Source organism: Alosa pseudoharengus, unplaced genomic scaffold, assembly GCF_046254945.1.
Source record: "Alosa pseudoharengus isolate Yale_2024_CS ecotype anadromous, Long Island Sound unplaced genomic scaffold, YU_APseudo_1.1 YU_APseudo_1.1_scf_18, whole genome shotgun sequence".
Lineage (NCBI taxonomy): Eukaryota > Metazoa > Chordata > Actinopteri > Clupeiformes > Clupeidae > Alosa > Alosa pseudoharengus.
In genome coordinates, this window is record NW_027468650.1 from 6453481 (window position 1) to 6476435 (window position 22955).

The 22955-nt window shown below is 39.5% G+C and overlaps 1 protein-coding gene across 2 annotated transcripts; it reads left to right on the top strand.

Moving 5' to 3' along the window:
• The first annotated feature begins 162 nt into the window (after nucleotides 1-162).
• On the top strand, nucleotides 163-21637 carry LOC143130890 (alanine aminotransferase 2-like). Of its 2 annotated transcripts, none has more exons than XM_076290155.1 (12): nucleotides 163-229; nucleotides 2021-2213; nucleotides 8842-8931; nucleotides 9064-9172; nucleotides 10399-10529; nucleotides 12050-12293; nucleotides 12395-12474; nucleotides 12583-12719; nucleotides 12866-13040; nucleotides 13143-13298; nucleotides 13421-13533; nucleotides 20504-21637. In XM_076290155.1, the coding sequence occupies exons 2-12, from the start codon at nucleotides 2076-2078 to the stop codon at nucleotides 20592-20594; spliced, it is 1464 nt and encodes a 487-aa protein (XP_076146270.1). In that variant the 5' UTR covers nucleotides 163-229; nucleotides 2021-2075; the 3' UTR covers nucleotides 20595-21637. The 2 variants fall into 2 exon arrangements, with proteins under 2 accessions (XP_076146270.1, XP_076146269.1); XM_076290154.1 differs by lacking the exon at nucleotides 163-229 and adding an exon at nucleotides 1319-1449.
• Nucleotides 21638-22955: the final 1318 nt, after the last annotated feature.

Genomic DNA, 22955 nt, shown 5'->3' on the forward strand with positions numbered 1-22955 from the left:
GAACCAACAGCCAAAGGGCACAAGGAGGGTCCACTCCCTGCTCCGAGACCTAGTCAAAAGAAGAGGGGGCTGAGAAGTGGTGGGGATGGTGGAATGATGTAACCAGTGCGCTCCTGGAATACTAAATACCACATAACTGGGCTTCTTAAAACAGCCGTAAGTGACAGAGGTAGACTGTGAGAAGCAAAGACAGGACTCCGCTTCCATCGTTTTAATAACATCCTAGAAGGTAGGGTACTGTCTCTGCACTTCTGCTTTACAGACTTTTTTGGGGAATATTTACCATGACAAGGTCTCAGCCAGTCTACCTCAGGCAACCTGTTTTCCTGAAAGGGCTGTAGCCAAGTGTCTTTTAGCTTTTTAGGGAGGGGGAGTGTGCTCTGGCTGTAACCCTATCTGCTTTCACAGCCGAGACTAGACTAAATGCATTGAAAGAGTCCAGATTTCCAAATTCGGAAAATCTAATATTGTCATTGTCATTAGTTTGGTGTCCTACAGCTGATTCGAGAAAAAATGTTGCAGTTCATGCTCTGAGTTGACAGAATTTCTTCAAGAAGTAGGCCTAACATTTGTCAAAAATGAAAGTGGTTCACAATTCCTTAGGCTAACGGTGAAAGCATTTTGGTAGAAAACAATAAAGTGGCATGGTAGCCTTATTTTATTTCAGGTTAATTTGTATAAATGTGGACGCAAGTAGGTCTGGTCAGGCCACACCTTATCAGTTTTTGAGTCCAATAATTTGTTAATGATTACGTCATACATATGTTGACGGTCTCTGAACTCATGTTGGCTAGTTTAATGAGGAATATTTGACATTCAGTGTTAATTCTTAACATTAATTCCCTGCCAATATTTAATAACCTACATAAAGAGATGACTTTCAGATATGCAGTATCTTCAAGGTAGGTGTGCTTATTTTTTCTTTGAATTAGAACAGCTTTGATTGTGCAAATTAGTTCTAGCCTATCTAAATAAAATTAAGGTAGCATTAGCCTATACTTTGCTTGAACTAGCAAATGTTAGCAAGAGAGTTAACGTTTGCTAGCATATCTGCTGTTTGCCAGTATTTTCCATCTAGATAAGATAACGTTAGCCAGACATGATGGTAAGAGTAAGACCAACACAGCCCTAAGTTACCCATGTTTCACTACTGTTCACTACAAAGAAGTGACTAATGTTAGTATTTTGTCTTTCTTTTTTTAAATAAGTAATTGTTGCTGTACCTTTGTACATAACTTAACTTAACCTTAGATGATCATAGCTTCTACTGGGTAGTTCTAGGAGGGAGGGGCATCAGGAGGACAGAAGAGAGGGGAAAGGAAAGGAAAGTGAGCCAACTAGCAGCTACAAGTTTTAGGACACAACAACATCGACAGTAGTGTGCAGTCAGTCACCCTGCAGTGGACTTGAAACAGCTGCGTGCGTGTATCCCTCCTGTAAAACATTGTGGTATGTTGTTTTCGTGATTCTGAATAAGAAGGAATAACGGTGGCATTTATAAGTTAATCATTGGCATTGATTTGTCTAACATTAACGTCATTCAAACTATCATAGCTCGCTAACGTTACTTATTTGTTGTTAAGTTATCTATCTAGTCGAATTTTAAGAGACCATAACGTAACGTTACTTCCCTTTAACTATCTCACTTTAACGTTATTTAGCTAACATCAGGCACTGTTGTCGCTGCTTTCACAAATGCTGACTGAGAACTGCTTTTGCGATTATATTTTGGCTAGTTCACGGTAACGATAAGTAGACTGGGATCCGTACAGTAACGTTGACGTTCGCGCACGTGCAAATATCCCAAACAAATGCCTACGGTGAACATGCTAATGAACTTGTAGATCTATCTGACATTAGAAATGCTTTTGCAAAGGATAGTGCTACACGTGTGCATCATTGGTGTGTTTGTGGATATGAAAGTGTACGTTAACTGGAGCTCATTGACAGACCAACTTCTAACGTTAACAGTAAAGTTAACGTTATATTCCCCCATTTCTTTCTTTTCAATTTATTTTAGACTCTGGAGTATAGCCGCGACACTATTTAAGCCACAAGATATCGTCACACGGAAAATGACGGAGAACGGCATCTTGCACCCGGACAGGGTGCTCACTCTAGACACCATGAATCCCAACGTGAAGCGGGTTGAATATGCAGTCCGGGGCCCAATTGTGCAGCGGGCTGTGCAGATCGAGAAGGAGCTGAAAGAGGTAACGTAACGTGGTGTTTTTGTGATGTGACTTTAGTATTAGTACACTTTTTTTCTAGGTAACGGTATGGTTCATACATCCTCTAAACTTGTCCAGGAATATCCTGTCACCGTATGACTGGCACATGATACCTACCTACCGTCTGACTCATTTTATTAATTTGTTTTTCTGCTGGGACAATAGTTGATTTGTGACTGCACCAAATGTCCATTTCTACTGTAAGCTCTCTGCCACCAGAGAGCTGCTGAATACAACAATGTAGATGTTAAAGACACAGTTGCCATATAGATAGATAGATAGATACTTTATTGATCCCCAGGGGAAATTCATGAAAGAATATGAGCCACTACAGGCTAAATAGCTTGCTCTTGCTTCTTGTGGTTGAACCAGCTGTCAGCCAGCCCATTCCTCTAGGCACCCAAGGCAAGTATTAGCTTGTCATTCCTAAACCATTCCCATTTTTCTCTCAGGAAGTGATTGCTAACCTATTGTACTTCACAGCTGACCTTACGAAATGCATTTTTGGTTAATGATTCTAAAGGGACTCAACTGGGATTTAATATTTAAAAGAATTGCACACCACTGTAGATCTAACAACCAGTGTTTTGACAGACCACTGTCATGGTAGCCTAAGTATCCGTACGGTACGACCAAACTGGTCTTAGGAGGTGGAGACAGAAACCTTGTCAAGATAGTTGGGATCATTCTTGCTTAGTATGATATAGTAAATCCTCTTCATTCATTTCAGTGCCGTCAGAGAAATTATATAATGATCAGCAAAGTCATTAGTTTGAGAAGGAAGAATGAAAGTGCTAGACGTGTGACAGTAGACAAAACAAATGTTTTGAATACGGTTTAATGCAGTAGTTTGTGCTGTACAAGAGCAGACTCTATAAAGGCAGCTTTTATAATCCAGACCACAGTCTAACTGTCCTGCAGAAACTAAGCTGATGATGGACACACAAGAAACTGAACTGAACACATGTTTCTGTTTGATAACGGGTGTGCCTCTGAAGTGTGAGCGGCTGTGTGTGTTTGCGCGTGCATGTGTACATTTCACACCCCATATTACGTTGTTCTCTGTGATGTTCAACAAAGACGTCACTGTTAGAAGAAAAACCAAGTCCTTTCTGGCTGGCACAGTGTTAGCCACACACACACCATGTTTTTCATTTATAGACAACTTAGGCTATAGTTTGTGCTCTATGGCATCTCTGAAGGGTTTGGTGTTCCTAAATGAGAGAATCAGTAGCCTAGTAATTGCATTTTAGGTTACATAATCCAATAGAAGCAGCTTCAAAGGAGCCTTTTGTCTTTGGTTGTCCTTTCCTGGCCTGCTGGGAACCCCCTCTCCTCTCCTATTAAGAGCCTTTTTGAGCCATAAACATGCCATCCCATCAGACAGGGACAAGCTGAATCTGTCCATAGGTCTGTATTTAATCAAATGAATCGATTAATCGTCAATTAGGACATCCACTGACTATGAAAACGACAATCAAAATATAACTATTATTTTGCTGCGTTCCGTTTGGCAACAATACTCTCATGTTGTCTTGAGTTATAAATCCAGTCCACCCATTTGCTTTACAATAATAACTGATTGTCCATGCTATGGCGAGGATGTACCATGTTTCATTCAAACATAAATACACTTACTTGGTTACATTGTATACCTATGGGTTTTCATTCTTTGCCCTGGGGCAACACAATAATCTTGACTCGATATATTTATCTATGGTACAACATTGCCACTTTTTACTTAGTTACTTTCACATAGATTTTCAAGTCCCTACTAGCTATCCTACATACCATTTTAATCCTATGAAAATGACCGAAAAACACAGCCTCCCCTTATTCAATTCTTAAAATTTTCAAGCCCATTATATGTGGAGATCTCAAATATTGGTACAACATTAATAAAATATAGTATGTAAAGAAACAGATTAATACCAAATGCGTACAAAACAAGTTTATACTACCTTTTAATGTCACTCTTTTTTTTCTTCTTTTTTTTTTCAAATTTACGGCCTTATAGAAAATCAATGAGAATGCTGTTAACTTTTAATGGTTCCGTCATACAGAGAACATGTTTGTCTTCCCTACAAAGTTTTTATGATTTTCATGCTATAAAACTGAAGTGATTTCAAGGGCTGAAAATAATATGAAGACATAGGATTTGAACAGAAATATTTTACAGGCCTTCGTTTTGGAACCCATTCTTGATATAGACAAGGTTTGATCAAAATCTGAGATGGTGCAGCAACTACCGTATCTGATTTGACACAGAATGACCCATTTGCTATTCAGAGTATATTACATTTCTATTTAATTCACTGTTAAGAAAATGGATAATATTTACAAAATCATTGATTATGTTTAATATGTTTAAATAATGATCTCAGTATTGTCCAAAATAATCATGATTAGGATTTTTGCCACAGTCGAACAGCCCTACCTGTCGACATAAAGGAATAACCCCATAGTAGATGGCATACATTTTAGTTTTAGCCTTGAAAGACAAACTCTAGTTGATTTGTGGCCTTATGAAGGTATGGTGAACTGGACATCTGCAGTGAGGCTGGAAGTTCATCTGATAAGTCATGTCATCAGTCTGTCATAATGCTGAGGTCGTGCTGGGTGAATTGTGAGCTGTGCCATGCAGGGGCGATTTGATTCATAATGCTGAGGTCGTGCTGGGTGAATTGTGAGCTGTGCCATGCAGGGGCGATTTGATTAAATTCCAGGCAGACCAGGCGCGCCTGTGACTCTTGTGACCAAGACACTATACCAAAACGGGATTTAATTTAACATGAGACATACGTGGATTAAGATAAACGGAAGTGCGGTGCAGTGGAAAGCAAACAAAAAAACATTGGGGCTATCTGTAAGGATGTGTGTGTAATCTTCCAGCTATTAAAACTATTAGCACTGGCCTTCTCTCTTACTGTAGGTCTTACTGTAGGTCTGTGTCTATCCCTGTGTGTTGTTAAAGAATAATACAAAAAAAGAACGGCTATTTCCTAAAATGCAATGTTTTGTTGTTTTTTTCAAATACTGTATTTTCAAACACAAAACTACAAACAGAAAGTGCAAGTCTTAGACACCTGTGCTAGCAACCTTAGCTTATAAATAAAATAATGATAAAATAAATATTAATACACATTAACAAACAAAAAAGCAGGTAGGCCTATGTCTGTGTTTCACACCAAATACAAATATTTTCCTCTCATAACTTTTTTAAACCTGGCAAACTAGGCATCAGGGTTAAGAAAGCAACACCATTGGATTTTTATATCAAAATTTCAAAAGGCCATGGCTTGAAAGTGGTCAGAGATAAAGTCCTACTGTAAATGTAAAAATCTTTGAGTATAAACAAAAGTTTATGAAGGGGGTAAATTTACCCATCTAATTTGCCACTGGATGGCAAGCACCACAAATGATGCACCTTTCAGTAAATACTGGATGAACATATTTGAGCAGATTTACTTTCTTTTTTGTCATATAACAAATTAACAGGAAAACACCTAAGATGTACCAACAATAGTAAACTATTACTAGCCTATAACCACAAGGCCTACAATAAAGTATCCTGGTCAAATCAGTTCCTATCGTGGGTGACTTTGTAGTTCTTCAAAGCCCTGTTTCTACTACCTCTGCTGTCTGTACCACGTCTATTACGGACACTCATCACAATTACCACTGCAACCTCCTAGCTATGTTGGGCAGAGGGTAAGCATGGTATGCTAGTGGACACCGTCGTATAGGCTACACGCAACGCACCTCCATTCACAGACGCACCGTCAGTCTGTAGTCCAGTCACATATTTCTTTAGTGTTTAGTGCTGTTACGTGCCGAAAGTTGTAACCAAGCCACACTAAGGGGGTCTGGGGACTTATGGATGGAAATATTTCTGCTGTAGCCTAAACTATTTTGCACTTCAGATCTTTAACCATGCACACAGGTGGAATATTTATGATGATACACAGTCAATAGACGATCGATAATCTCCAAAAGGATATTCTCCTTCAGAATCAGAATAGGTGAATACCCAAGCCTACTCAAGACTTCATCACACGTGGACGTTTTATGTAGGCCTATTTCTGCTTTAATTTGTGCAAAACTATGGCCTGCATCGCTTCCGCGTCATTACAAATGCACGTCTTTGTGTTTATCGCGTGTAATAGCCTACAAGTATTTCCTGAACACTTTGTGCAGCGATTTTGGGTTTGAATCAAACTCTGGATGTCTAGCAAATAGTGGAGGAGAGTAGGCTACAAATGAGATCTATCGTCTATTTTAATCAGTACCGTTGTTTGTCGCAATTAAAAATACCCTCAAGGGCCGGATTACATTATTATTTTAACATAGGTCGCGGGCCGGAATTGGGCCAGGCGCGGGCCGGATTTGGCCCGCGGACCGGGAGTTTGAGAAGGAGCATACCCATTTTAACTCGACAGTCTGCTCACACCCCCTAGGCACTGGCCAATAATGGCACAGCAGGGCAGAGCCATTGTGGTCTGAGGGGCAAAAATGTGCTTGCTGTTTTGACAAATTGTGGGGAGAGGGATTAAATTCTTACCTCATCTCCCTTTCCATAAGATCCTGAGTTAGAAATTAACAGACCGTGTCTGCACAGTGGTTGTCCATTGTGAGGTTGAATAAAAGTGTTTATGTTGTTAAAGTTTAATTTTCTCTGTTTGTGTTTCATTATGATCAGAATAATTTTTTCATTTGTCTTAATGCCACTACTTACTGGAAATATAATATATTGGTAATAATAGCAGATAAACAGCTCAGTTATTGGAAGAATCTCTGAAACTAGGCTACAGTGCATGATGCATTCCTGAAGTGCAACAGCATTATGGCTGCACAGGGAACTCGGAGGCCATTTGCAGTTTCCCCAAAATCGATTGACATGAAGTGTTTCACTTTCAAGAACACTGTTGAATAAGCCCTTTAATTTGAAGTTTTGAGTAATTTGAGTTTTTGATTAAATTATTAAGTAGATTTGTGCATGGTTTCAGGGATAATAAAAGGGTTTGCTCCAAATGCCAACAGATTAAGGGTAAACAAAAGGAGCCTGTGTCCAAATTAAGTGTCTTTTAATAAATAATAATTAAGATGTGCTGCATAGTTTCAGGGGAAAATAACAAAAAAAAAGTGAAAGAGGAGAAAGGTTGTTGTTTTACATTGTTTTCTAGGTGGCATTTGGCTGGCCCATAGGCATCTCTACACACTGGATAGAGAGAGAACTTATTCTCAAAAATTTATTTGGAGACCTAAAACACCCAAATACTTTGTGGTTGTGAACTTATTGCAGTATCATAAATATTCCACCTGTGTGCATGGTTAAAGATCTGAAGTGCAAAATAGTTTAGGCTACAGCAGAAATATTTCCATCCATAAGTCCCCAGACCCCCTTAGTGTGGCTTGGTTACAACTTTCGGCACGTAACAGCACTAAACACTAAAGAAATATGTGACTGGAAAAATAGCCTTTCATTGACTGAAAGTCACAGAATGCAAAACAATTCAGGTGTACGGTATTTTTTAAAAAAATTAAAAAGCGATATTTTTTTCAAACCGTACTAGTATACATTTGTTTACTTGCCAGACTGATATTTCTACCACAAAAATAATTATTAGGCATAAAAATGCAACGAAATGCCTAAATAAGCCTAAAAATAAATAAAAATGAGTATCAAATATAATATGTAGCTGGCTATTTCAAACCGAAATGTCTCCACATTTCATTTCAACAAATTATCACATCTTTTTTACATGACCCGCTCTGTCATATCTTTTTTTACATGACCATGACTGGTGCTGTCTAGATATACAGAAAAATGGTTTAAAATGTCTAGCACTGTGAAATCTCTATTTTAATTGTGTGTTTCCAAGGGCATGAAACTCTAGCCCCGTGAGACCATCCTGATCTCGCAAGCTCCATTTTTCCACTCGTAGATCAGTCTGGCTTCCAGCGTTGGTTTTGAGGCGGGTTTAGGTTAAGGGTAGCCTACCTTGTGGTTGTATTTTTGTCGACGCTCTGTTAGTGCGTCATACGCTTCGTTGATCTGATGGTTGATTTGGCCCGTCTATCACCAACATAGGTGGTGATAGACAGATGGTTTATCCAATCATCTAACCAGTATTTTCATCCCTTCCCAAAAGTTCTCCAACGGAAAGTTCTCAGATGGATATGTCGAGCAAATGTGAAGCAATCCATCTGGCCGAGTCAGATTAATTAAACTCTGCTTCATCCAAGGGTTCCAACGATACCTCATTTTTGAAAATTGGACATGGGTCAAAAGTTACATGCACACACCTTCAGACAAAGACAGCCCAGCCCAGCTGCATAATTATTCAGCTGCCAGTTTGCGAGCTTAGAACTTTGCCAGTTGTTCAAAATTAAGACGGAGACCTAAAACACCCAAATTCTGAACTGGGCTCTGGATTCTGAATGTCTCTTCAGTACTAAATGGGCTGAAATTTTAGAAGAGTGATGTGAAACCTGTTTCCTTTTCTTACTCCTGCCTTCCTTTTCTTACTACTTCTGATCAATAAGGTTTTGTTCTCCTTTGTATTGAAAACACGTTTCAGAGAGCATCTTTCTCATAATTTGTCCTCAGGGAGCTAAGAAGCCATTTACAGAAGTGATAAGAGCCAACATCGGGGATTGCCATGCCATGGGTCAACGGCCAATCACTTTCCTCAGACAGGTGTGTGTAAACATCTAGATACAATTCAGAAGCCGTCACACTGCTGTCATACTCTCATTTATTTACACTGTGTTTTATATACATATATTCTATATGCCATGTTTACGCTATGTTTTAACCCCATCTTGTCAGGTCTTAGCATTGTGCACATATCCTGAACTTCTAGAGGATAACAAGTTTCCAGAGGATGTCAAAAGCAGAGCACGGCGCATTCTGCAAGCCTGTGGAGGGGGTAGCATAGGTGAGTTGGTTTCCTGCTCCTGCCGGGATTAGTGTGTGCTTCACCTCACTGTGTGTTCACTGTGTGCTGAGTGTATTTCACTAATTCACGGATTGGGATAAATGCAGAGACCAAATTTCCCTCACGGGATCAAAAGAGTATATACTATATACTATATACTTATACTTACATTGGGTGCGAGTTTGACAGCATACTTTGCCAACAGTGCACTGTGGTCAGAGCGAAGTCAGACGCACAAAGTGGGTAGAGTCAGGCCAAAGTTAATTAATAACAGATAGATACATAGATAAAAATGTAACACTGGTTGCATGTGATTGGTTTATTCAATTTCACTTCACCGGAGAGGTCTCGCCCATTTCAGAGTTCCCCCCTTGACGCAGCTTCACCGCCGAACTCGGGCCCATTATGATTGACCAACAATTACTGATGTTTTCCTGTAATAAGACAGCCAGTCTGACTGTTCCTGACATGGGTTAGCTATTGCAGATGATTGCAGCATTTCTCAGAGTCAAGTCAGTGTTAAAGGCCATCGATACCACTCAGAAGGGCAGCAGAAGTGAAGTCGGTGCAACTCAAGTGTCCGATACAGGTGTACCCTCTGTTATCTAGTTCACGTTTATATAGCACATTATCATACAATGGCCATTCAATGCGCAAACTGCATGAAGGCTTTGCATGGTAACAGTCTACATGGTTCTACTAGTGTCTGTTAACATACTAGGACTGAGAGGTGATGAGTATTAAATGGAAATGTGATTCTCTCAAGTCTCAGGTGATTTTGATTTTCTCTCATACATTGCATGAAGTAAAATATGTAATATCTTCTATGTACACAAAGTTCACAAATCTGTGTTAGTGAGCACTGCACCTTCTCCAAGATAAGCGATCCACATGCAACATGAAAAGATGCTGATTTAAAAAGCATGAGTATTGCACAGACACAATATTGCAATAAGAGGCCACTCTAAAATGCAGTGTGTACAGTAATGTGATGGTGAAATAATGTGATGTGATGGTGAAATGATCACTAATACGTATTTGACCAAATGTGAACCAACAAACCTGCATAGAAGAGGTCTTAGATCTTTTACCTCAACTCATGAAAAATGGGAACTAACATTTTTGTTCCGTATTTTTTTAGTCTTTGGTGGTTTGGAAACCACTGTGGTAGACTGATCTGCTTCCCCTTCAACTCATGGCTTGTCTCTGCCGTGTTTCTGTCTCAGGTGCATACAGTATGAGTCAGGGTATCGAGTTGGTCAGGCAAGATGTGGCCCGCTACATTGAGCGACGTGATGGCATCCCTTCCAACCCTGACAACATTTACCTGTCTTCTGGAGCCAGTGATGCCATCTCGGTGAGAAGAACCAGACACACAATGGACTATATGCCACAGAATGCTATTCAGCCAGCAATATACTGTATTTTCGGTGGAGCGTCAGTGTAACGGCATCTTTTATGTTCTGTTCCTTTCGTGTTCACTCGGACACTAAAAATCTTGTCTCTGCCAAACAGGGCTAGTCTTTACTCAAATTTGATACACTCATGCTCATTTACTTGGTGTAACACCCAACTGGAACTGTGTGTAAAACCATACCTGGTACAACACTGGTGACGTCCATCAGAAGTTTATGTGCTGACTGAAAAGCCTTTCCGGAAGCGCGTGGCATGTAGGCCAGGGGTGGCCAAACTTTTTGACTCAAGGGCCACATTGGGTCTTGAAAAGTGGCCGGCGGGCCACACACAAAAAATGCAATATATATATATATATATATATATATATATATATATATATATAAAACGTATATATGTATATATATATATATATATATATATATATATATATAAAACGTATATATGTGTGTGTGTGTGTGTGTGTGTATATATATATATATATATATATATATTAGGGCTGTCAATCGATTAAAAAAATTAATCTAATTAATTACATACTCTGTGATTAATTAATCTAAATTAATCGCATATATAATTTTTGCTGTGAAAGTATTTTAAATATTTAAATTCAAATGAATCATTGAATAATCAGCATTAGTGACATTCAAGTTCAAAGACTCTTTTATTATTATTTTCATTGTTCAAATAATTGCCATAATAATCTATGATATGACCTAATATGCTGAGGAAATAAATTCAAAAGTGCTTTGGGAAGAAGTTTTTTTTCACATACAAGGCATTTCAGGCCACAGATATAACCTAGGGGACACAATGAAAATAAATTAACACTCCCCTCAATGTCAACACTTATTTCTTTGCATTGATGTGCGACTATAGAGTTGATGAACTCCAGTGATATGCAACTTCCTTGCTGCAGACATTGCAGAGGATTTTATTTTCAACACTTTATTAACACCATCAGGCCGTTTTTTAAAAGTAAATGTTCCAATCAATGATTCAGGCAGCACGTTTTCTTCTCTCCTTCATTTTACAGTCTAATTTTTGCTGACTAGAACGGCTCGGGGTCAAAGGTCATACGGAATCGATTAATCTGCACTAATTTTTTTAATCAGTTATTTTTTCTGAAATTAATTAATCGAAATTAATCAGTTATTTTGACAGCCCTAATATATATATATATATATATATATATATATATATATACATGTATATGTACATGTGTGTGTGTGTGTGTGTGTGTGTATGTATGTGTATATATATATATATATATATATATACATTTTATATATATATATATATATATATATATATATATACATACACACACACACACACACGTACATATACATGTTAATTTGATGCTGTTTTATTTATAAATGGTGCACTGTCACTTTAAGACTCTTCCACTCTCACTGTCCCTCTGTCCCTCTTTCTCTGTTGTTCCGCTTATTCTTCTCTCAGACCATGCTGAAACTGCTGGTATCTGGAGAGGGTCCTACCAGGACGGGCGTGATGATCTCTATCCCCCAGTACCCTCTCTACTCTGCCGCCCTGGCCGACCTCGGGGCTGTGCAGATCAACTACTACCTGGACGAAGGCAACAACTGGAGCATGGACGTCAGTGAGCTGCGGCGGGCACTAGCGGAGGCTAAGAAGCACTGCATACCGAGGGCAATCTGTGTCATCAACCCTGGCAATCCAACTGGTAAACCCACCAACTCTACCAATGTCAATGATTATTATGAAAGCAAGAAAATGACCTTTAAAAACAACAAAAAAAACTATCCTCGCATCTGTTTTGAATAGGCCAGGTACAGAGCAGGCAGTGCATTGAAGATGTGATCCGATTCGCTGCCGAGGAGAACCTCTTCCTGATGGCCGATGAGGTATAATTTGGAGAGATTCACGTCTGGTTCATGTCTCACAATTCTAGCATTACTTTCTTTACATGGGATGTACTGAATTAGCTCTCCTATTCTCTCGCCCATCTTCAGGTATACCAGGATAATATTTATGCGGAGGGTTGTAAATTTAACTCTTTTAAGAAGGTACTGTTTGAAATGGGACCCAAATACTCTAACAAAGTGGAGCTGGCCTCCTTCCATTCGACATCCAAGTGCTACATGGGAGAGTGAGTATTATATATCTTGCCATATTAGCGTTACGTATTTCACAAACAAATCTCAACTTAATAATGTAAAATGTTTGTACCTTTCTGCTTCCTTTTCTGCTACCACTTCCTTGAGTGTGTTCCTTGACTGCTTGTCTTTCCTTCAGGTGTGGATTCCGAGGTGGTTACATGGAGCTCATCAACCTCGACCCAGATGTGAAGGTCCAGCTCACAAAGATGGTTTCAGTCCGGCTTTGCCCTCCTGTGGCAGGGCAGGCCCTCCTTGACCTGGTGATGAACCCCCCTCAGCCTGACGAGCCCTCCTACCCCCTTTATAAGAAGGTAAGATTCCTCGTGTGCCACTCTTCTGTTGTATTGGTGCACTGGTGCTCTGCACTGCTCTCCGTGGTACTAATTGGGGAATAATGTGTTTTTCCACAACAGGAACGAACCGCTGTGCTCGATGCCCTGGCCGAAAAGGCACAGATGACAGAAGAGATATTTAACAAGGTCCCAGGGATTCACTGTAACCCTGTGCAAGGAGCCATGTACGCCTTTCCCAGGATTGAGCTGCCGCAGAAGGCCATCGAGGCCGCAAAGGTGCCTGCCGGGTCTCTACTCCAGCAGTTTGAGATCAGCCCTTAGTTTCAGAGTATTTGCATGTTCTAATAGCACTTCCATGCTCACTCCCTATCTGGCTGTACACGTCTGTGTGTCTGCAGGAGACAGGCCAGGCTCCCGACATGTTTTACTGTATGCAGCTGCTGGAGGAGATGGGGGTCTGTCTGGTGCCTGGAAGTGGTTTTGGCCAAAGGGAGGGAACGTTTCACTTCAGGTCCGTATCTCTGCTGTACTTCCTCAACCACGATTCTCTTTGTCTCTGTCTCACTATATATTTCTGATCCCTCATCTTTCTGATTATAGACCAGTGGTCTTAAGAGAACTCCGGTAATTTTTTCACATAGATCTCTGTTTCTCGAGGTCACCGAGAAAAATCGGTACTACCTAGCTCCAGTTGCTTCAGCCAACAGCTTGTTTTTTTCCCGTACTGACGGTACTCTGTGACCTTGAGAAACAGAGATCTGTGTAAAAAATTGCCAGTTTTCCTTTAACTTCGGTCATAATGAAAGTGTTTCAGCGACTAGACCAGGGGTGGCTAACCAGTCCAGCATGAAGAGCCAAAAAAAAAATTCCACACAACTCAAAAGAGCCGCACAACAAAAAAAGATGCCAACACTACAACAGCGACTTAGGCCTACAAAAATAGATCTTCTCTTTTCATTTAAAGTGAGACACTTGGCAGATGCTACAAATTATCGTTTTCAGGAATGAGTAGCAAGCAATAAAAATATCTGACACACATCACAAATTCCCCCTCACTGAATGACTTATTAGCATGAGAAATGCTCCAATGTAACAACTGATATGCTGCCAATGTGACCGTAAATGTTCCGTCTAGTGTTCAGTACATTTTTTAAAAGAAAATACACAAAAAGAAAACGAGTCTGCTTCTCTGACTGACGTCTATATAGCCTACCTTTACCTTGTACTTGCAAAGGTCAGTCGGTGCCTTTTGGAAATGTTCAGGTTTGAAGCTTTATGCAACAGTTAAGTCTGGCATACCAAGTACCAAACTAACCTGTAGAACACGTTTTTTTAACGGTGTTATTTAGGTTACGTTGACATATTAACCAGAAAGGCTATGCTAGCCTACAAAAAGATGAATCCTCCTTTTGAATGTCCTCTTTTTATTTACGCTTAGCGTCAGGGTTTTCCTGATTGTAACAGTATCAGTGTTTCCCCTAGAAAATTTTCCAGCAGCGGTGCTGTTGATCGTAGGAAGCCCCCAAAAAAAGAGAAAATTTTGAAAAAATGATTCCTGAAATGGTGACTTCTGGTGGATTTTGTGAAAGAAATGGACAGATTGAGTTACAAATTATGACATAACCATCAACACAAGCATTTACAAAGCATGATTATTGCAGTACTTGAACAGGATTATTCATGTTTTTCTTTCACCTTTTTCATTTACATTATTAGTAATTAGCCACTGTACAACGGTACACTGTAGGCCACTGTACAAACTATTACTATTTAAAATATACAGTGCTGTGCATAAGTTAAGACATTTATATAATAACATTTGTTTATTTACGATACATGATACATTAAAAAATAATTGATGTCCTATTTTTTTTTTTTTTAATTAAGGCATTAAGACAAAAGGCAAAGTATTTTTTTATTCCTCCCTTTAGTCAATTTCAGCATGGGTGTCTTAACTTTTGCACAGCACTGTATAAACTATATAGACTTCTCTTTCATGTCATTATTGGTGCTGTGCAAGTCGAATTGAGTGCCTGTCACTTTAATGCCGTGACTGCTTGCTTGATTCTCAAGGTTTTAAGCTAACTTAGCAGCGTTGTTGTGCATGGTGCATATGTGGATGAAATGAATTATGTTTCCCATGTCATTTGGTAAAATAAATGCTCAAAAACTCGAAGAAAAATCTTGGATTATAGCAGATAAGTGTCTTGTATCATATCTATAATTTTGGTGAGCTCTACAGGAATTACAAACTATCTCAGATGTAAATGGTTGCGTATCCTATTACTGAAATTCAATTAAACCCACCAGTAGGCTAGGCTAGTATTAGCAACATGGCTTGAAATCATTGCCTGTATCACAAACAAAAACGAAACAATGCGTGAAATTTATCTGGGAATAGGCTACTGAAGGTAGGGGCAGCTATCTCGCTGGCGTGTTTAATTTGGTTTCTTGGTTAACATAATGTAGGCTACGTTTTCTTGCACTTAAACATAAACACAAACAAGCGTGATCTCCTGTGGAATCCTGACTGCGCCTTCAATGTTAGCCTACTATTATTTGTTGACATGAAACCTGAACGAACGGCAGCTGTTCCTGAAGTTCACTTGCGTCTATTATTTTTTTTTTTAATTAGGCAACTTTTTTTTGCAGTGGCGCTTGATTTCCAGCAGCGGCGCTGCGCCGCTGATGAATACATTGTAGGGGAAACACTGAGTATCATTACACCTGGTTAAAGACACAAAGTCTGCTTCTTTTTAAGCTAGATTCCTATCCATAACATGACGGTAAAATTATTTTAATTTAAACATTGCAGCCTATTAGCAGTACTATCAACTTATGAAAAGGATTTTCATTTACCAGAAATAATAGGCTATTTAAAAAAAAATAAAAAATCTAAATCCAAGGAGAAGTGAGAACATCAGTTGAGCAGCCGCGAGCCGCACGAGAGGAGGCAAAGAGAGCCGCGAGCCGCAGGTTCGCCACCCCTGGACTAGACTGTGTCTTACAGAGAAAACAGGTCTGTTGAGGATGTGTTTTCCCTCTGTCCTCATAGCATTTTACAACATCTAGAAGGGAAAGCTATACATGCATGTGTACTGTTCATTTATTTTAGTTCAGCTTTTAATATCATCCTAGTGAGGCTGTATGACAAACTCCTTGGGTTGGGTGCAAAGAAGTCCATGTGTGAATGGATACTTGATTTTTTTAACCAAAAGATCACAAGTGGTTAGGGTTAACAACATGGGCGGACTGGCCATCTGGCATACTGGCATTTTCCCGGTGGGCCGACGCACCTTTTCGGCCGATAGAATAGGCTATATATATAATTTAATTATTTTGGCCAATGATCGGCCCAAAGGAAGGATAATCAGCGGCCCATTGGTTACATTTCCATATTGACACTCGACTGATCCAATAACAGCTCATGTCAGGCCCCATCCCTCCCATTTTGGCTCAGAGCCAGGATTCTGTGAGCGCATCAAAAGTTAATCGAAGTTGCCTACACGAAATTGCGGTGGGTGCCGGTAGTGACAATTGTGCAAAAGTAACACCAATGTAGAAGCTTCAAAAATACAATTTTGCAAGTAGGCCAGCATATGTCAGCAACATGTTTGTTGAGTTTGAACGAGGATGTAAGCAAGCATACATAGCAGAGGGACAGTGAGCAGGTGGTGGAGAGCCTAGTTGAGGCTACATGATAAGAACTCAGTGGTGGAGCAGGTAGGCTATGTGTGACATGCCATGCTGACGATGATGATTATTATGAGATATTAATTGCGATAATGTAATTATATGGTAGGCTAATGAATTTTCTAAATGAATGATTTGCAAACCCGGACAGCAAAAGAGTATCAAATCGACGTTAATTGTTGGTCAGATTAATCAGTTTACGTCAGACACCCAAAATTCAACATCTGGCATGAGTGTTGGTTGGTCTCTCAAAGTAGAGTGTCGAAAGGGAAGGGTCTTGGAAGGGTTATCATGGTAAAGATGGGCTAACAGACTGTAGACTGACGGAAATGTAGGCTACAAAACGTCAAGTCTTATTCATGAACAAGCCAACTAAGCTATATATAACCTATAGGCTACTGGAAGACATTAGTTCATGTAGCTATACTGTTCCAAAATGTACCAGCAATGTATTTAGGTAGTAGGCTATATAGCCTACAGGAATAAAATATTTCCAGCAACAGCCCTGTTTATTTTGTGTTGTTTCAGTTGTCCTGATAGCTGGTATAAATTACATTAATGTCTACGACAATCTAGGTAATTTAGCTATTTACACATAGGCTTCAGTAATTGTTTGGTCCTGCTGCCAATTGAGCATTGTATAGTTTAAATGTAGCCTATTGAATAATTTGAAATGATACTTTGAATTCAAGCAGAAACTCTTCTTTAACTAGATGTACCGCAGAGCGGTACAAAATATATGACCGCGAAAAAGAAAAAAAAAAAAAAAAATCTGACTAAACCTATATGACCGCCGCTTCGCTGCGCGGCGGTCATAATAATTGCTTGTATAGCCTACTTGAATATGGAGATCATGTGCTCTATGGCTACCTCTGATTGGTCAGAGTGATAGCCATGGTGATTAGGGTGCATCATTTGCCCCACTTTTTTCAATTTTTTTGAAAATCAATCTGTACCTAGAATAGATTTTTTACACTAACTAAATTAAACTTCCATGAGAAATTTTATAAAATTCTATTGATATCTAAGGGGTCCACCGAGCCTCTGAAGTTTCCAACTAACAACGGACATACAAATATCATTTTTTTCTTAAATAACGGCAAAAATAATAGATCTAGCCCTATAATGTCAAAGAAAGTTGAATATAAATATTTACATTGTGCATCATTTGGTGCCAGCTGTGTGTCTCTATCTTTATTACTTCCTGAGATATGGCAGTTGTCATTTCACATGGATTTTCATAATTTCACATGGATTTTCCATAATAATAGCATGAAAGTAAGTTATCAATAAAATCTTAAATTATATTCCATTAACTAACATTACCCTATTCTAGAACTATGAACACCTTACATTTCAAAGTGTAAGACAAACTGTAAACCTACTACAAACATATTATATGACTGAGCAAATGGGTAATCCATGAATAGATAGAACATACAGTACATAATTCTTAATAACTAACCACCATATGATGTTGATGTTTTAACATCAAAGAGCACACACTCTTTACATGTTTCCCTTCCTCTTCCTCAGGTTTGGTGTTTTCTCTCTGTCTGCTTCCACCACCTGCAGAACATTCTGGTAATGTTCTTCGCCTCTTGCAGAGCCTATGTAGTCTGAGCTTCACATTACACTGTCATTGACCACATTCATGGACTCCAAGTGAATCAAGGCCTCCTTGTAGGCTGGGTGAGCAGGCCAGGTTGAGATGTCAGTGGTGAGGAAAGCAGGGTCCAGCTGCAGAAGATGAAAGATATACCACAAATCAGGTCCCAGGTTTGCTAGTGTCGTCTTTTTGGACATGTGCAGGAGGTAGATGGTTTGACAGCAAGCAAGCTGGTGCCAGGGATTTCTTGTGCTGAAGTACCACTGGTGTCTCTCAAAGGCCTTCATTGCACTCTTGGAGATCACTGCTGAAACATGTGAATACCGCAGCAAATTCTTGAAGAACTGCAGGTCGTTCCATGATGTGTCAACAGCCACTGAACACTGCAACCACCAAGATGAGGCCTTGATTCACTAAGAGTCCATGCATGTGGTCAATGACAGCGCAGAGCGTAATGTGAAGCTCAGCACAGACTACATAGGCTCTGCAAGAGGAGAAGAACATTACCAGAATGTTCTGCAGGTGGTGGAAGCAGACAGAAAGAAAACACCAAACCTGAGGAAGAGGAAGGGAAACATGTAAAGAGTGTGTGTTCTTTGTAGCGCTTCGGACTTGTAACCGGAGGGTTGCCGGTTCAAACCCTGACCAGTAGGCACGGCTGAAGTGCCCTTGAGCAAGGCACCTACTGTAACCCCTCACTGCTCCCCGAGCGCCGCTGTTGTAGCAGGCAGCTCACTGCGCCGGGATTAGTGTATGCTTCAGCTCACTGTGTGTTCACTGTGTGCTGAGTGTGTTTCACTAATTCACGGATTGAGATAAAAGCAGAGACCAAATTTCCCTCACGAGATCAAAAGAGTATATATACTTATATTTATACTTATATGAAAATCCTTTTTTTTTCATATTAATATAAGACCATGACTGGACTACCTTCACATCTGCTTTTTATAGATATTGGGACAAAGAAACGCTAAAAATAGGGGAATAATGCAATATTTTAGAAACCAATGAAGCTAGAGATATCAGACTGGTACCAAAAGATGCGCAATAGCCACATTTATATTCAACTTTCATTGACACTGTAGGCCTAAATGCATTATTTTGGAAGTTATTTATGAAAAACTGATTTTTCCAGAGCGGGGATACAGGCTCTGCTAAGAAGCAACTTTAGAGGCTTGGTGGACCCCTTAGATACTATTCAATCCAGCTAATATTCTACACATTTTCTTTTCATTAGTATTGTCACATTTTAAAATTGGGTACAAGTTGAATTTCCAAAATTGGGGCAAATGATGCACCCTAATGGTGATAGCCAATGAGGCCTACATCACTTTCAGTGCTCCATGACAGTTGAAATATGCATATTTAAGGGTAATGCAAAGATTGTGTATTTAATTAGGTGTGCCCGACCGATTTGACCGATTTGAGGGCCGCTTGGGCCAAATATGCCAGGGCCGATTTTTGGTCCCAGTCCACCACTACCTGTCTTCACCAGCATTGGTGCCCCCTGTTGGGGAGGGGGGGGGGGGGGTGGCTGTTCTGTCTCCTCTCCTGTACTAAACTTCTCCAAAACCAACGAAATGATTTCCGCAAAGATAAAAACAAAAATGTATTTCCACCTCAGGTCATCACTGACCTAGCCGTAGAGAGAATGTCAAATTCCTGGGGACCAGCATCTCCTTCAACCTCAAATGGGATGTTACTCAGCCATATTGAAGAAACCACAATGTTTGTTCTTTCTGCACCAATTAAAACAAAATCAAGTGTCCAAGGCTGGGATGAGGGACCTCCTATAAAGCTGTGATAGAGAGTGTTCACATTTTCTATCACAGTGTTGTTTGGAAACTGCTTAGCCAACGACAAAATGGTGCTAAATAGGGTTGTCAATAAAGCATCTAAAACTATTGGGCAGGACCTGGCATCAGGAACCTGGCACTAGCACGTTTGCTTTATTTATTTATTTTATTCTCTAATTACTTATTGAATTGTAGGGGTCCAGACTTTTGTATGTTTTTATGACACCTTGTATTTTAGACATACTGTCTCGATGTTGTACGCTGTATGATGTTCTGTATGTTGTACTGTCTTGAGCCTTTAAACCAAATTCCATTTTAATGTTTCATCATATTGGCAATAAAGCATTGACTTTACTTTTTCCTCTCATCCTGGGTCTGTATAGGATGACTATTCTTCCTCCTACTGAGAAACTGAAGGTAGTCTTGGACAAGGTGAAGGAATTCCACCTGAAATTTCTAGAGCAGTATTCTTAATCCACACCCTGTTCACGTGGCCATCAAGATGGCTGGTGGATGAAGAGGGAGGAGATGGGGGTATCTGGTGCCTTAAGATGTCATAACAGTAGAGTTCACACTCTTGGAAACATTTATGTTTTTGTGTTCCTACTCTGGAACAGTTGGACATCAGCCTATGGATTTGTTTTTTTAAGTGCCTCTGTATTTTAGATAATTAACATCAGCACTTTATTTAGCTACAAGTCCTCACATTGTAATTAATCTTAGTGTAATATCAAGACTATGTGGTACTGTGTGTTTTCTTGCCAGTGTTGTAAAATGTCTGCTTATCAATGTGAAATATAATGTTTGGGAATGGACTAATGTCTGCAAAGTGAAGACCATCTTGGTCTGTCATCTCCAGGTTTACTCAGGGCCAGCACATCAGAAGAATGCACACAGGGTATGAATGAGCATTTGACAGTATTGTGACTGTCAGATTTTTAAACAAAGGCTGCCTCATATTAGTTGGGCTATTAAAATATAGGGCAGACAACCTAGTCTGATTTTCACTCAAGGGACATCTGGAGCATGTTGCTGTGTGTGATGAGATTATTGGAATACATGTGTCATTTGTGCCTCAATAGTAAGATAGGACTTGGTAAGTGTGGCCTTTGCAACGCAAGGGTACGTATTGGGAGTTTTGTATGTGGTGGGATGTATTACAAGTTTTTAATACTAAAAATGTCCACTTTTATTTTTAATGTAAACACTAGAAATAAAGGATTAATATTTGTGAACCCTGGCTGTGTTTATACTCTTTGTATTTGACTTTTTTTGTTTTTTGTTTATTTTAACAAATTGTTGCCACTTTTACAACTAAAAAATAAACTCCCACCATCCACATTTTGCAAGTTTACTAGCAACTTCTGATATTTTTGGTGGGAATTGGCTGAGGTCAACTTCGGACTTCAGCTAATTAGAATGTATAGGAATCTAAGGGGGCAATGATATGGAAGCCTAGTGTGGCAAACATAATATGGTTTTATAAACAATAGGAATAAAGGCTAAATATTTATTAACCACCGCTGTGTTTGCATTCTTTATTCTATGTGACTTCAGTTTTTTTGTTTTAAATATTTAGTTGCCACTTAAAACAGAAACTACATCTGCATGATTCTGGAAATTGATATTCTATATGTGGTGGAGGTAGTAGTGAAACTAAATGGAATGTATAGGTAGGCTATGTGGGGCAATTACACGGAAACCCAATGTTGCAAACAATTACGTTCAAGCTCAAGTTCAAGTAGTTTATTGTCGTGTAGGCCTACTCATAAAAGGAATTTATTCTGTGCTCAAGAGCCAGCTCAACTTTAAAGAATAAAAATGAAGTAGTAATTAAAATGGTATGTTATGTGTGTGTGTGGGGGTGGTTATCAAGAAAAACGACGATCAGGGAAAGAAAATGCATAGCCTAGGCTTGTCAGCTGTAACCTAGGCTTCTTAATTTTATACGTCGTTCGCTAGAGGGCAGAGATGCTCCAAAAATGTTTTATCACCACCTAAAGCCTATGCCTCGGAGAGATTTTCAGTTTCCTTGGAATACTTGAACGATGTTTAGCCTAGGCTACTTTACAGACGCGTTTATCCCATAGATGTGTCGTTAATAGCCGTGATACTTTCTTCAGCATTGATAATGTGTTGGTTTCTCCTTTAAATGTTGATTTAACATTTTTTCTATCATTAGGCTTATGACAAGTTAGCAATAATCACCACAGGTCACATGTTAATGAAAAATGACAAAGTTTTGACAAGGCTTGACAGTTTGGGGAAGGTTGGCGTGTGTGCACAAATTTTTGCCATCTTTCACATTGACCCAGTGTACACGTGCATTTCTGTACCTGGTATGATATGCTATGTTGCTTGTCACTAACTTGGCTGAATGTATGTGTCCGTGGACGTAGGCCTAGCCTAGTCCTAGGCTACGTTTGTTTTGGTGACGCAACGGCAAGGTTCTACCTACATGTCATAATTCCATATGTGACGTCATAGACCTTAGAACAATCACAGGAATCTATAAAAAGTAGGGATTTCTTAAAACATCCCATTTCGAAAACCTTATGGTTGCATTTACTTCATTGTCTGTTCAATAGCAGATACATGGTAGTGTGAGCTCAGATAAGTTGGAGCAATGTTAAAGAGAAGCTTGTCACACCCATGTGGTTTAGCTTTTAGAGCCTTTAGAGTAGGCCTAGTCCGAGAGGGCTACTGGTATACTGGCACACTCCCAAGTTGTGAGCAGAGCTTAACAACTCGTTCTGGCAGTATTAAACCAAGAATTTTGGTGGAGCATGGCCATAGTGTCCCTGGAAAGGTGGAGGACAGTCATGAGAAAGCTGA

Bases quoted from the DNA above. Each gene is read 5' to 3' on its own strand.
- LOC143130890 (XM_076290155.1), top strand. From the start codon at position 2,076: ATGACGGAGAACGGCATCTTGCACCCGGACAGGGTGCTCACTCTAGAC. The intron at 8,932-9,063 runs GTGTGTGTAAAC...CCATCTTGTCAG, and splicing joins CAATCACTTTCCTCAGACAG to GTCTTAGCATTGTGCACATA. The intron at 9,173-10,398 runs GTGAGTTGGTTT...TTTCTGTCTCAG, and splicing joins CTGTGGAGGGGGTAGCATAG to GTGCATACAGTATGAGTCAG.